Source organism: Entelurus aequoreus, linkage group LG02, assembly GCF_033978785.1.
Source record: "Entelurus aequoreus isolate RoL-2023_Sb linkage group LG02, RoL_Eaeq_v1.1, whole genome shotgun sequence".
NCBI lineage: Eukaryota > Metazoa > Chordata > Actinopteri > Syngnathiformes > Syngnathidae > Entelurus > Entelurus aequoreus.
The window spans coordinates 215,894-228,847 of NC_084732.1; the positions used below are offsets into that span (position 1 = coordinate 215,894).

The window sequence follows — 12,954 nt, forward strand, 5'->3', positions numbered from 1 at the left end:
GGCTCAAAAAATGTTGAAAAACACTGTCCTATACCATTTGAGTCTCATTTGCAATGCAGTCGCAATTCCTAGACATTATATGGCAGTACTATCTACCTATTGTATGTTGTCTTACGAGGAAGTAGCTTTTTATGTGAAGCTGAATGTGTTATGTTGCGCCCTACAAAGTGTATACTGTAAGTATTGTACTTATCACACACCAGCTGTTTGCTTTTAACATTCATCTTAGTTGTAGATTTTTTTTTTTATCACATTCGTAGATGTTGAAATCGCCATGTACAATCGCTAATGCTAACAGTAGCCTGTCTATGGCAAATCCAATGTAAAGCGCATTTTGAACGCGCATCCTTACTTTACGTTTGAGTGTTTTTACCAAGCATACTTGCCTTGTTGGGGTGGTAAATCGCAAATATTACTTGGAGGGAGTTTGGCTGAGTCCGATCTCAGTGCTGCTTGAGTGATTGTTTACATGAACCGGTTTTTAGTCTGCAACCAGACAAGACATCACGTGCAACAAAGGTATCGGGAATATGGCACCGTTTGATTTTAGGGCAATAGAGACCCAATAGTACCCACAGAATTTACTGTATTTTCCGGACTATAGAGTGCACCGGTATATAAGCCGCACCCACAAAAGTTTAGAAGAAAAAATATATTTCCATATATTAGCAGGACCGGACTATAAGCTGCAGATTTATAGGTTGCGAAATGAGTTATTTACACAGAAAGTTTCTGTAAATGTTTATTTACGTACCCTAATTGTTTACAAATGGTGTCTGTAACACGGCAGTAAAACGGCTGACCAAACAAAACAGAAGTCATTGTAATGGAGCCACTACTGCGGAAGCTAGCTCTCCACACAGCTAAACAGACTCAATAACTCCACGGTGTTGTTTTGGTGAATTCACTGAGGAATTTGTGAAACTGAAACAATTAAAACAAGAATGCCATTGTAAGTTAATAATACTAACACAGACACTCGTAAACATTGTTAGCATATTAGCTAACCATGAATTGATTAACGTGGACCCCGACTTAAACAAGTTGAAGAACTTATTCGGGTGTTACCATTTTGTGGTCAATTGTACGGAATATGTACTGTACTGTGCAATCTACTAATAAAAGTTTCAATCAATCAATCAAAAAGCTAATGCTAACGACGCTAGCTTCATTACATTACAATAGCACGTACAAATATTGCATGAAACCACTCCTACTGGCATCACACAGGGGACGGTTTAGTAAGTAAACATTGTTTTAGTTATATTGTAAAACTTACAAACCTTGCTTGGAGTGATGGATGACAACTCCACACGAATAGAAACCCTATGGATGGATTTTGTTAAAAAACAAAACAAAAAACACTGCCAATAAATGAAAGGACACTGCAGCACATGCAGTGAGCGAATTTGTCCAAACGATGGCGCCATTGCAAAAACAATAAAAAAAACCCTGTCTTATCGCCAGCAGCAAAGAAAAATCCATAAATCAGCCGCTGTCTTATTCGCCGCGGGGTTCCAAGCGTACACTGCAAAAAGTCAGTGTTCAAAAACAAGAAAAAAAAAAAAAAATTAGGGGTATTTTATTTCAACTAAGCAAAATTATCTGCCAATAGAACAAGCAAAATTTGACTTGTCAAGACTTTCCAAAACAAATAAAATTAGCTAACCTCAATGAACCCAAAAATACCTTAAAATAAGTACATTTTCACTATTAACAAGTGCGCTTTTCTTGGTAGGAAAAAAAAATTGAGACCATTTTGCTCAATATGTTGAAAAATATTCTTAAATTAAGTAAAAGCTAGTGCCATTATCTTGACATAATGATTTTTTTTTTTCATGCTTGAAGTAAGAAATTATTACTTTAAAAAAGTAGTGTTATACTTGTGAGTGTTAATGACACAGCTTTGCATCAGTAGATATTCTAGTTTCAAGCATGTTTTAGTCAATATAGTAGGGGTGTAACGGTACGTGTATTTGCATTGAACCGTTTCGGTACGGGGGTTTCGGTTCGGTTCGGAGGTGTACCGAACGAGTTTCCACACGGACATATTAAGTAGCGTAACGCACGTTGTGTAAACAATGCACACCGAGGCACAACACACAGCATGCTAGCAACGACCGGGCTACGGCAACATATAAAAGCCAGAGCTGGAAGATCCTCCTGCCTCGTTAAGATCTCCCGTTTGGGAACACTTTGGCTGCGCGATACAACAATGGAGGACGGAGGCTTGCCGACATTGTTCAGCAGCTGCTTCTGACAACACAACAAACATGCTAACCCATTTGAAGCGTCACCACCGCAGTGTTTCCCACACATACATTTATTTGTGGCGGCCTGCCACGAAAGAATTACGTCCGCCACAAATATATATATATATATTTTTTTTTTGTCCTGTCCAGCTTCTCAGGCAAATCATATAGTTGATGTAGATGCCCATATCGGCTGTTCAGATTTACTTTACAAAAGAGAAGTGTAGGATACTTCTCTTGTTGCCTTATTTGTATTTGACCACTACTGTTTTCTGTTTATTTGTTACTGACTGTGGCAGGACACCTCTGCCTCTGTTTCACTTTATGTTGCTGGTAAATAATTTGGTTGTAGTAGTAGGCTAAAGTTAAATTATTTAGTATGCACTAATTAAAGGGGCAGAGCTTTAAGAGACATTATAGCTTTTATATTTTATAAGATATATTTTTTGTAAGAACCACAATTAATAAATATATTTCAGTGAATAACTTATTGTTCAAATCTATATATAAATATGTACATAAAGTGTTGTAATTATATTGTAAAATGGATGGATGGACGTTTAAAACAAAACTGTTATTATTAATTAGTAAGTACCGTAATTTCTGGACTATAAGCCGCACCTGACTATAAGCCGCACCAGCTAAATTTAGGGGAAAATACAGATTGCTCCATATATAAGCCGCACCCGACTATAAGCCGCAGGGTTTTGATGTGTAATTACCGTAGTATATAGGGCTTCCTGCTACCACGGAGGGGATTGTCGGGACAGAGATGACTGTTTTGGAACGCAAAGCGTCCCATTTATTAACAATAAATCTTTCAATCATTCAATCAAACTTTCACATCTTTGACATGGCGAACAGCATTCGTGCAGAGTACAAATAATACAACGGTGCAAAGTAATACAAAGTGCTCGCCTGTACGTTATCAAAATAACCAGCCTACCGGTGTATGAAAAGTCAGTCTTTAATCATTGTGTCGTCGTCTTCCTCCTGCGTACCAAAACCACCAAAATCCTCTTCGTCGGTGTCGGAGAAGAACAGGCCGTAAATAAGCCGCACCTTTGTATAAGCCGCAGGGACCAGAACGAGGGGAAAAAGTAGCGGCTTATAGTCCGGAAATTACGGTATACATTTTTTTAGCCTTTTTAGAGAAAATCATATCATTGTAGTAAATTATGCAAATTACTTGATGATGTCATGGTGACCACGCCCATAGCCACGCCCCCACCTCCACAGGTATCTTGGCAGTTTATGGGAAACACTGCACCGCATTCAAGCAGCCTCTCCTCGGCGGGTCAGGCAGGGCTAAAGCAATAACAAATGTTTTTATAGCAGCAGATATAAAACCATATTGCATTAAAAACTTCTATGGTGGAAGAACAATGAGCCCATATATCCTCTTACTGCCAAGTTAGCCAGGCTGGTGGGGGGAAGAAAAGTTAATCTGAGGCTGAGTTGACTGTTTAATGTTGCACTTTTTATAAGTAGAAGAAAAGTTTTGTCATTTTATTTAATCTGAGCAACAACTTGAGGCAGTTTAATGTTGATTAACGTGGACCTTGACTTATACAAGTTGAAAAACTTATTGGGGTGTTACCATTTGTGACCTGTGCTGGCAAAATGAGTCACAATGAGGACATTTTAAAAACTGAGTTATTGTTATTTACACATTCTCCATGTAAAGACCTTCAAAATGATATATGGTTTGTTGGAATCGGACAAAAAAGGACCGAGTTACATCCGATTAGGGTCCGTTTTGAGAAAAACCAGCTTAAAGTTTACTGTTCCAGAACTGAATGTTCCAGAACAAAACTCCATAGCAACCATACCTTAAAAGTCCTTGTAGCAACACCAGAATTGGTACAATTAAAGTCAAATCCCATGTCTAAAGGAAAAATATATATTCAACTCTATTGAAAACGGTTATGTACAAAAATTTCAACACTGTTATGTCACAGTTTTTTTGTTCACTGGTCAGCTGGTCAGCTGTCCGTAATATTCCTGACCAGCAGCACTAAGAAGATTCGCCGACTGCAGTGAATTTAGCGCACTTGCAACCGCCTGTGTACCCTCTCCACCTTCTAAATCCATTACGGAATGTAAAACAGTCTAACTTATCCACAAAAATAATAATTAAATGTTCGAAAATCACCTTTTTTCACCAAATATTCCGCTCGAATTACTGTGTTGTTTTTCATCAGGACGCTGCCATGATACCACAATGCACCGCGCGGGGTGATTCAACCAATGAGGGTACGCCTCACAGCGACCGGTTAGCAACAAGCCGGATTTGTTTACGTCGGGACAGGTTTAAAAACTCGAATTATATTGGTTCAGAATGGCGTCATGGGGAATTCCCTGCTCATTTTTAGAAAGTAGGTAAACTTGGCGTCACAATGATACCAAATATGGCTAGGGCAGGGGTGGGCAACCCGCGGCTCCGGAGCCGCATGCGGCTCTTTGACCACTCTGATGCGGCTCAGCTACATACTTGCCGACCCCCCTGATTTTCCCAGGAGATTTATGGATCTCAGTGCCTCTCCTAGATAACTCCCAGGGAAAATATAATCCTATTTTCACTCTAATTACTAAGTTAAGGGCGTGCCCTAATTGCACTGCATTAATTGTCCTCTATAGCATTTACAAACAGCATGCCAGCCCGGCCACATGTTGTATGTAGCTTTTACTTGCACATGTAGGTGACAGCAAAGCATACTTAGTCATCAGCCACACAGCTTACACTGACGGTAGCCGTATAAAACAACTTTAACACTGTTACGTTACAAATATGCGCCACACTGTGAACCCACACCAAAAAAGAATGAAAAACACATTTCTGGAGAACATCCCACCGTAACACAACTTAAACACAACACAACCAATACCCAGAATCCCATGCAGCCCTAACTCTTCCGGTCTAGATTATACACCCTCGCTACCACCAAATCCCCCCAACCCCCCCCCCCCCCCCCCCCCCCCATGCGTTGGTTGAGCGGAAGAGTTAGGGCTGCATGGGATTCTGGGTATTGGTTATGTTGTGTTATGTTGTGTTACAGTGCAGATGTTCTCCAGAAACGTGTTTGTCATTCTTTTTTGGTGTGGGTTCAAAGTGTGGCGCATATTTGTAACGTAACAGTGTTAAAGTTATTTTATAAGGCTACCGTCAGTGTAAGATGTGTGGCTGATGAACTAGTACGCCTTGCTGTCACTTACGTGAGCAAGCTGAAACTGCATTCTACATGTGTTCGAGCAGGTACACTGTTTGGGCAGGCTGTAGAGGGCGCCAAAAGCAGAGCCATCACGCCCTGCTTTTCGGGAATCTCCCGGAAATAATGAGAGGGTTGGCAAGTATGACACCATCAAGCGCCATTCATTCAAAACTCGCGGGCCGCACTAACATCAAATTTCCACATTAAAGTGCGTGCCGGTGCGTGTGTCTGAGACCCCTGGTTAACATAGCACAAAGCATTTAAGCTTTGTATGCGGTGTTTTTAATTTTGAATTTTAAAAAAAATTTTGTGGCTCCCATTATTTTCTTTAATTTGTGAAACTTGCCAAAATGGCTCTTTGAGTGGTAAAGGTTGCCGACCCCTGGGCTAGGGGGATTCCCCCTTATTGCCGCGAGTGAGCGTTGAAAACACTTGATTTTCTCAAGGAATTTTAACACAAAGGACTCATTTCTGAAGACATACCTCGTACAAAACCTTCAAATAAAGGTGATTTAAGATGTTTTCTTGCTATTTCGATGATTGCGATCGCTAGATTGTGGCTTTGTGGACTCATTTTTGTGAAAATCTCAATTTCAACCAAGATACATTTTGTTCACTTATTTGCCTGTAGGTCAAAATTAGCCTGTGCGTATTCCGACTCATTTTGCCAGCGCGGGTCACATTTAGTGGTCAATTGTATGGAATATGTACTGCACTGTGCAATCTACTAATAAAAGTCTCAATCAATCAATAAAAAAAAACACTTTATATGTAGAAAGGTTTTGTTAAGAAACCAATCTGAGCCTTATCTTATTTAGTTTTTATTTGATACACCGTATTTTCCGCACCATAAGTCGCCCCGTGTTGTAAGCCGCACCTTCAATGAATGTCATATTTCAAAACTCTGTTTACCTATTAGCCGCCCCGTGTTATTAGCCGCATTTATGCTACGCTAAAGGGAATGTCAAAAAAACAGTCAGATAGGTCAGTCAAACTTTAATAATATATCACAAACCAGCGTTCTAACAACTCTGTTCACTCCCAAAATGTAATGTGCAAAATTGCAATCACAGAAATAGTAACACTCAAAATAGTGCAGAGCAATAGCAACATCAATAACTCAACGTTGCTCATACGTTAATGTCACACAACACACAAAATAAACATTTAAAGCTCACTTTCTGAAGTTATTACTCATCCACAAATCTTTGAATTATTCTTCTTCGGTGTGCTTCACTTGTTTTTTGACACCATCAGTGATGTGGACGCGCATGCAGTCGTAGATCAACAGGGATGGAGCTGCGTGAAAAAAGTCACCCGGTCTCTTCGCTCATTTTTTCTTCATCCATCCATCCCTTCGAGTTAGCTTTTATGATGACGCCGGCTGGAAAGTTCTCCTTTGGCGAGGTCTTCCTTTTGAATATCACCGTGGGTGGAAGTTTCTGGCCGTTAGCATGGCAAGCTAGAACCACAGTGAAGGACGACTTCTCGTTCCCCTGTGGTGCGAATATTCACCGTACGTGTTCCCGTTGTATCCACAGTGCGGTTCACATGAATATCAAAAGTCAGTGGAACCTTGTACGCGTGTCTCTTAGTAGGAGACATTTTGTGGTCTTTACAGAAACACACAAATGAAATGAAACGTAATATCCGCGCGCTTCTTCTTCTACGGGGGCGGGTGCTCACCTTGGCGGTTGCTTACAGTAGAAGAAGAAGCGCTTCCTCTTCTACGGGGAAAAAAGATGGCGGCTTTTTACCGTAGTTGCGAGACCTAAACTTTATGAAAATAAATATTAATATTAATCCATATATAAGGCGCACAGGGTTAGTAGCCGCACTGTCAGCTTTTGAGAAAAATTGTGGTTTTTAGGTGCGGAAAATACGGTATGTTGACCACATTAACCCTGGCAATGGACCCTGTGTGTATATGTATGTTATGCCGTTGTTTACAAATTTGGTAAATAAATAACCAAAACATTTATATTTAGTTGTTTTCTTACTGTACCGAAAATTAACCGAACCGTGACCTCTAAACCGAGGTACGTACCGAACCTAAATTTTTGTGTACCGTTACACCCCTACCATATATGTCATCAAATCTCAGCAACAAGCTGTAATATCTTACTGAGATAATTTAGGACCAAAGCCCTCAAAACAAGTAAAACACTCTAACATAAAATCTGCTTAGTGAGAAGAATTATCTTATCAGACAGAAAATAAGCAAATATCACCCTTATTTGAGATATTTCATCTTACTTCGATTTCAGTTTTTGCCGTGTTGGAAAAAAGTAGCGGCTTTCAGTCTGAAATGTACGGTAATCGGTGCCTTTCAAAGAACCGAATCCCTTTACATGCCACGATCATTTGAAGAGTGAACACATCCTACAAGGACGTGTTCAGGAGAGCAAGGTGGTGAATCAGCAACGAGGCCTCGTGTTATTTATATGATCTATCAATAGTGTAATCACGCCCCCTCCCTGATGTCTGTGGTCAATATTGTCTCAGCATGTTCAGCTGAAACTGGCAAGACTTGGGACGCTCTTTCCCACATCTGTCCTGTCCAGCCGCCATGATTACAGAGAGAGAGAGAGAGAGAGAGAGAGAGAGAGAGAGAGAGAGAGGAGGTGCGGGGGGAATAGATTTAGAAAACCACGGCTTGCAAATGGAAGCTGAGAGGCGAGATGATGAATGCATGATTGTTTGATCGATTAATATTCAGCCCCGGGGGATTTACGGCGTCGGGGACTTCATTTCATGTTCGGCTGCTTTTGAAGCCATTAAAGGGATCACAGCGAGCACATCCCTCGCCTTCCGTGGCTGCGGCAGCCCACACGGATGTAAACACAACATCTGCACACAGTACACACAGTACACACTGTACATACTGTACACACGGTTCACATGTAGCTTTATCCCTCCCTTCCTCGCATCCTGAGCTTATGCCGAAGGTTCTTGCTTCTATCAAGAACAAAGGTTTACTTTTAGCACCCCGAAGCGGGATTTTAAACACAATTGCTTTAGGGGACACGTTTTCACAAAGATTAGTACGTGGGGGGCACTTCCCTCATCCTATTATTCTTGCTTATACGGTTTTTTTTACATCAACAAGGCCCAATATACTCCGAAATAACGTATGAAAACACTCGAAGATCCTCTATGTGACAGGAGCACTCTGCCATTTTAGAAATCTACTGCAAAAACCACTAGTCAAAGATCCTCTATGTGACAGGAGCACTCTGCCATTTCAGAAACCGACTGCAAAAACACTAGTCAAAGATCCTCTATGTGACAGGAGCACTCTGCCATTTCAAGAAACTTGCTGCAAAAATACCAGTCAAAGATCCTCTATGTGACAGGAGCACTCTGCCATTTTAGAAACCTACTACAAAAACACTAGTCTAAGATCATCTATGTGACAGGAGCAATCTGCACTTTTACAGACATACTGCAAAAACACTAGTCAAAGATCATCTATGTGACAGGAGCACTCTGCAATTTTAGAAACCTACTGTAAAACCACTAGTCAAAGATCCTCTTATGTGACAGGAGCACTCTGCCATTTCAGAAACCTACTGCAAAATCACTAGTCAAAGATCCTCTATGTGACAGGAGCAGTCTGCCATTTCAGAAATCTACTGCAAAAACATTAGTCAAAGATCCTCTATGTGACAGGAGCACGCTGCCATTTCAGAAACCTACTGCAAAAACACTAGTCAAAGATCCTCTATGTGACAGGAGCACTCTGCCATCTTAGAAACCTACTACAAAAACACTAGTCAAAGATCCTCTATGTGACAGGAGCACTCTGCCATTTTAGAAACCTACTACAAAAACACTAGTCTAAGATCATCTATGTGACAGGAGCACTCTGCTTTTTTACAGACATACTGCAAAAACACTAGTCAAAGATCCTCTATTTGATAGGAGCACTCTGCGATTTTAGAAACCTACTGTAAAACTACTAGTCAAAGATCCTCTATGTGACAGGAGCACTCTGCCATTTTAGAAACCTACTACAAAAACACTAGTCTAAGATCATCTATGTGACAGGAGCACTCTGCTTTTTTACAGACATACTGCAAAAACACTAGTCAAAGATCCTCTATTTGATAGGAGCACTCTGCGATTTTAGAAACCTACTGTAAAACCACTAGTCAAAGATCCTCTATGGGACAGGAGCACTCTGCCATTTTAGAAACTTACTTCAAAAACACTAGTCAAAGATCCTCTATGTGACAGGAGCACTCTGCCATTTTAGAAACTTACTTCAAAAACACTAGTCAAAGATCCTCTATGTGACAGGAGCACTCTGCCATTTTAGAAACCTACTGTAAAACCACTAGTCTAAGATCCTGTATGGGACAGGAGCACTCTGCCATTTTTGAAACTTACTACAAAAACACTCTTCAAAGATCCTCTATGTGATAGGAGGACTCTGCCATTTAAAAAACAAACTGCAAAAACAATAGTCAAAGATCCTCTATGTGACGGAGCACTCTGCAATTTTAATATATATATATATATATATATATATATATATATATATATATATATATATATATATATATATATATATATACACACACATTTATGTGTATATATATATATATATATATATATATATATATATATATACACATAAATGCGTGTATATATATATATATGTGTATATATATATATATATATATGTATATATGTATATATATATATATATATGTATATATATAAATATATATATATTTATATATATATATATATATGTGTGTATATATATATATATGTATATATATATATATATGTGTATATATATATATATGTATATATATATATATATACACTATGTATATATATATATACACTATGTATATATATATATACATATATATATATATATATATATATATATATATATATATATATATATATATATATATATATATATATATATATATATATATATATATGTATGTATGTATATGTATATATATATATGTATATATATATGTATGTATGTATTTACATAGATATGAAAATAAACATAATTTAAAGGTGTGCATTCACAAAAACAGAAGATTAATCAATTGTTTTTCTCTCCAAAGTGATGGACTTCATGTTTTATTGTGAAGGTTTCTCTTCTGTGAGGCACAAAAGTGCAATATTTTGAATGAGGTGCAGAAAATTCCTTGACCTTGTTTTTGTTATGCTTGAGTATGGACTCCCGGCGAGCGGCGAGGCAGACAATGAAATGTAAAACCGGCGTTGTCGCTCACGTGCGAGGACACTTAATGCCCCGCTGCCTGGGTGTTGTGTTGATGATGAATATTCTCTTGAGTGTGTGCGTTAAACCCTCCTCTTCTCCTTCTCTTCAGGTGGGAGGACACACCATGCTACCGATCCGCTGGATGCCCCCCGAGAGCATCGTGTACAGGAAGTTCTCCACGGAAAGCGACGTCTGGAGCTTCGGAGTCATCTTGTGGGAGATCTTCACCTACGGGAAGCAGCCCTGGTTTCAGCTGGGCAACAACGAGGTGAAAAACTCAAGAAAGTACCGTTTTTTCCCCAACTGTAGAGAGCGCCGCTATGTAAGCCGCAGGGTTCAAAGCGTAGGGGGGGAAAAAGTAGCGGCTTGTAGTCCTAAATTTACGGCACATGTTCTGCATTGAAAACAACGTCGGAGATTTTACGTAAAAAAAAAAGGCAACTAAGTTGCCAGAATTTTACTGTAAAAAATAAAAGTGGTACAGTTGTTAAATTTACAGTAATGCACTGTAAAAACAACAACCATTGATTTTACGATAAAAACTGGCAGATAATTGCCAGGATTGAACTATGACAGTAAAAGTGTTGCCGCATTTCAATTTACAGTGAGGCACTGTGAAAGCGACCGTAGATTTTACGGTGAAAAACTTACAGGTAAATCGTCAGAATTTTACTGTAAAAATAACGGTGGTACATTTTTTTCAATTTACAGGAATGCACTGTAAAAAAAAACATTGCTTGACAACGCACCTTGAAAACAACAACCGTAGATTTTACTGTAAAAAAAACGGCAGCACAATCACCAGAATTTTACTGTAAAAATGACAATAGTACTGTTTTTCCATTTACAGTAAAGCAATCAATCAATGTTTATTTATATAGCCCTAAATCACAAGTGTCTCAAAGGGCTGCACAAGCCACAACGACACCCCTCGGTTCAGATCCCACATCAGGGCAAGGAAAAACTCAACCCATGCACAGTAAAAAAAAACTGTAGATTTTACTGTAAAAAAAAAATTATTAGGTAATTTACAAGAATGTTACTGTAAATATTACAGTAGTACCATTTTTCAATTTACAGTAAAAAAAACCCAACTAATTTTACTTAAAAAAATATATATATATGGAAGGTAAATCAAAATAATTTTACTGTAAGTATAACAGTGGTACCCTTTTTCAGTTTACAGTAATGCAACGTAAAAAAAAAGACATAGATTTTACGGTAATAAAAAAAATAAAAGAAAATTGCAAGTCAATCGCCAGAATTTTGTAGTAAAAATAAAAGCGGTACCGTTTTTTCCATTTACAGTAACGCACTGTAAAACAACAACCATAGATTTAACAGTAAAAAAAAAAAAAAGGCAAATCAGTCACGTATTTTACTGTGAAAATAAAAATGGGCAAATCAATCACCTGAATGTTACTGTAAACATGACAATAGTATTGTTTTTCCATTTACAGTAACGCACTGTAAAACAGCAAATGTAGATTTAACAGTAAAAAAAATAGGGAAAGCAGTCATACGTATTTTGCTGTAAAAATGACTACAGTACTGTTTTTCCATTTACAGTAATGCACAGTAAAAATAACTAGGTTTTACTGTAAAAAATAAAAAAACGGGTAGGTAATTTACCAGAATGTTACTGTAAATACTACAGTAGTACCATTTTTCAATTTACAGTAAAAAAATAAAATAATAATTTACGTAAAAAAATAAAAAATATGGAAGGTGAAATGCCAGAATTTTACTGTAAATATAACAGTGGTACCGTTTTTCAGTTTACAGTAATGCACCGTAAAAAAAAAAAAAAGACATAGATTTTACAGTAATAAAAAATAAATAAAAATTGCAGGTCAATCGCCAGAATTTTGTAGTAAAATTAAAAGCGGTACCGTTTTTTCCATTTACAGTAACGCAAAGTAAAACAACAACCATAGATTTAACAGTAAAAAAAAAAAAGGCAAATCAGTCACACGTATTTTACTGTGAAAATAAAAATGGGCAAATCAATCACCTGAATGTTACTGTAAACATGACAATAGTATTGTTTTTCCATTTACAGTAATGCACTGTAAAACAGCAAATGTAGATTTAACAGTAAAAAAATAGGGAAAGCAGTCATAAGTATTTTGCTGTAAAAATGACTACAGTACTGTTTTTCCATTTACAGTAATGCACAGTAAAAAGAACTGTAGATTTTACTGTAAAAAAAACCGGGTAGGTAATTTAC

General features: G+C 38.0%; 1 protein-coding gene and 1 long non-coding RNA gene across 4 annotated transcripts in view; one reads left to right on the plus strand and one right to left on the minus strand.

Moving 5' to 3' along the window:
* The window catches only part of LOC133665429 (NT-3 growth factor receptor-like), a 157,087-nt gene that overhangs the window by 133,959 nt on the left and 10,174 nt on the right, over positions 1 to 12,954 (plus strand). For all 3 annotated transcript variants that reach the window (XM_062070725.1, XM_062070731.1, XM_062070739.1), the window contains one exon: positions 10,834 to 10,992. In XM_062070725.1, coding sequence (XP_061926709.1) covers positions 10,834 to 10,992 — 159 coding nt within the window. The remainder of the gene's footprint in view (positions 1 to 10,833; positions 10,993 to 12,954) is intronic.
* LOC133665449 (uncharacterized) overlaps positions 1 to 12,954 on the minus strand; it is a 117,433-nt gene that overhangs the window by 58,519 nt on the left and 45,960 nt on the right. The gene's annotated exons all lie outside the window — the stretch shown is intronic.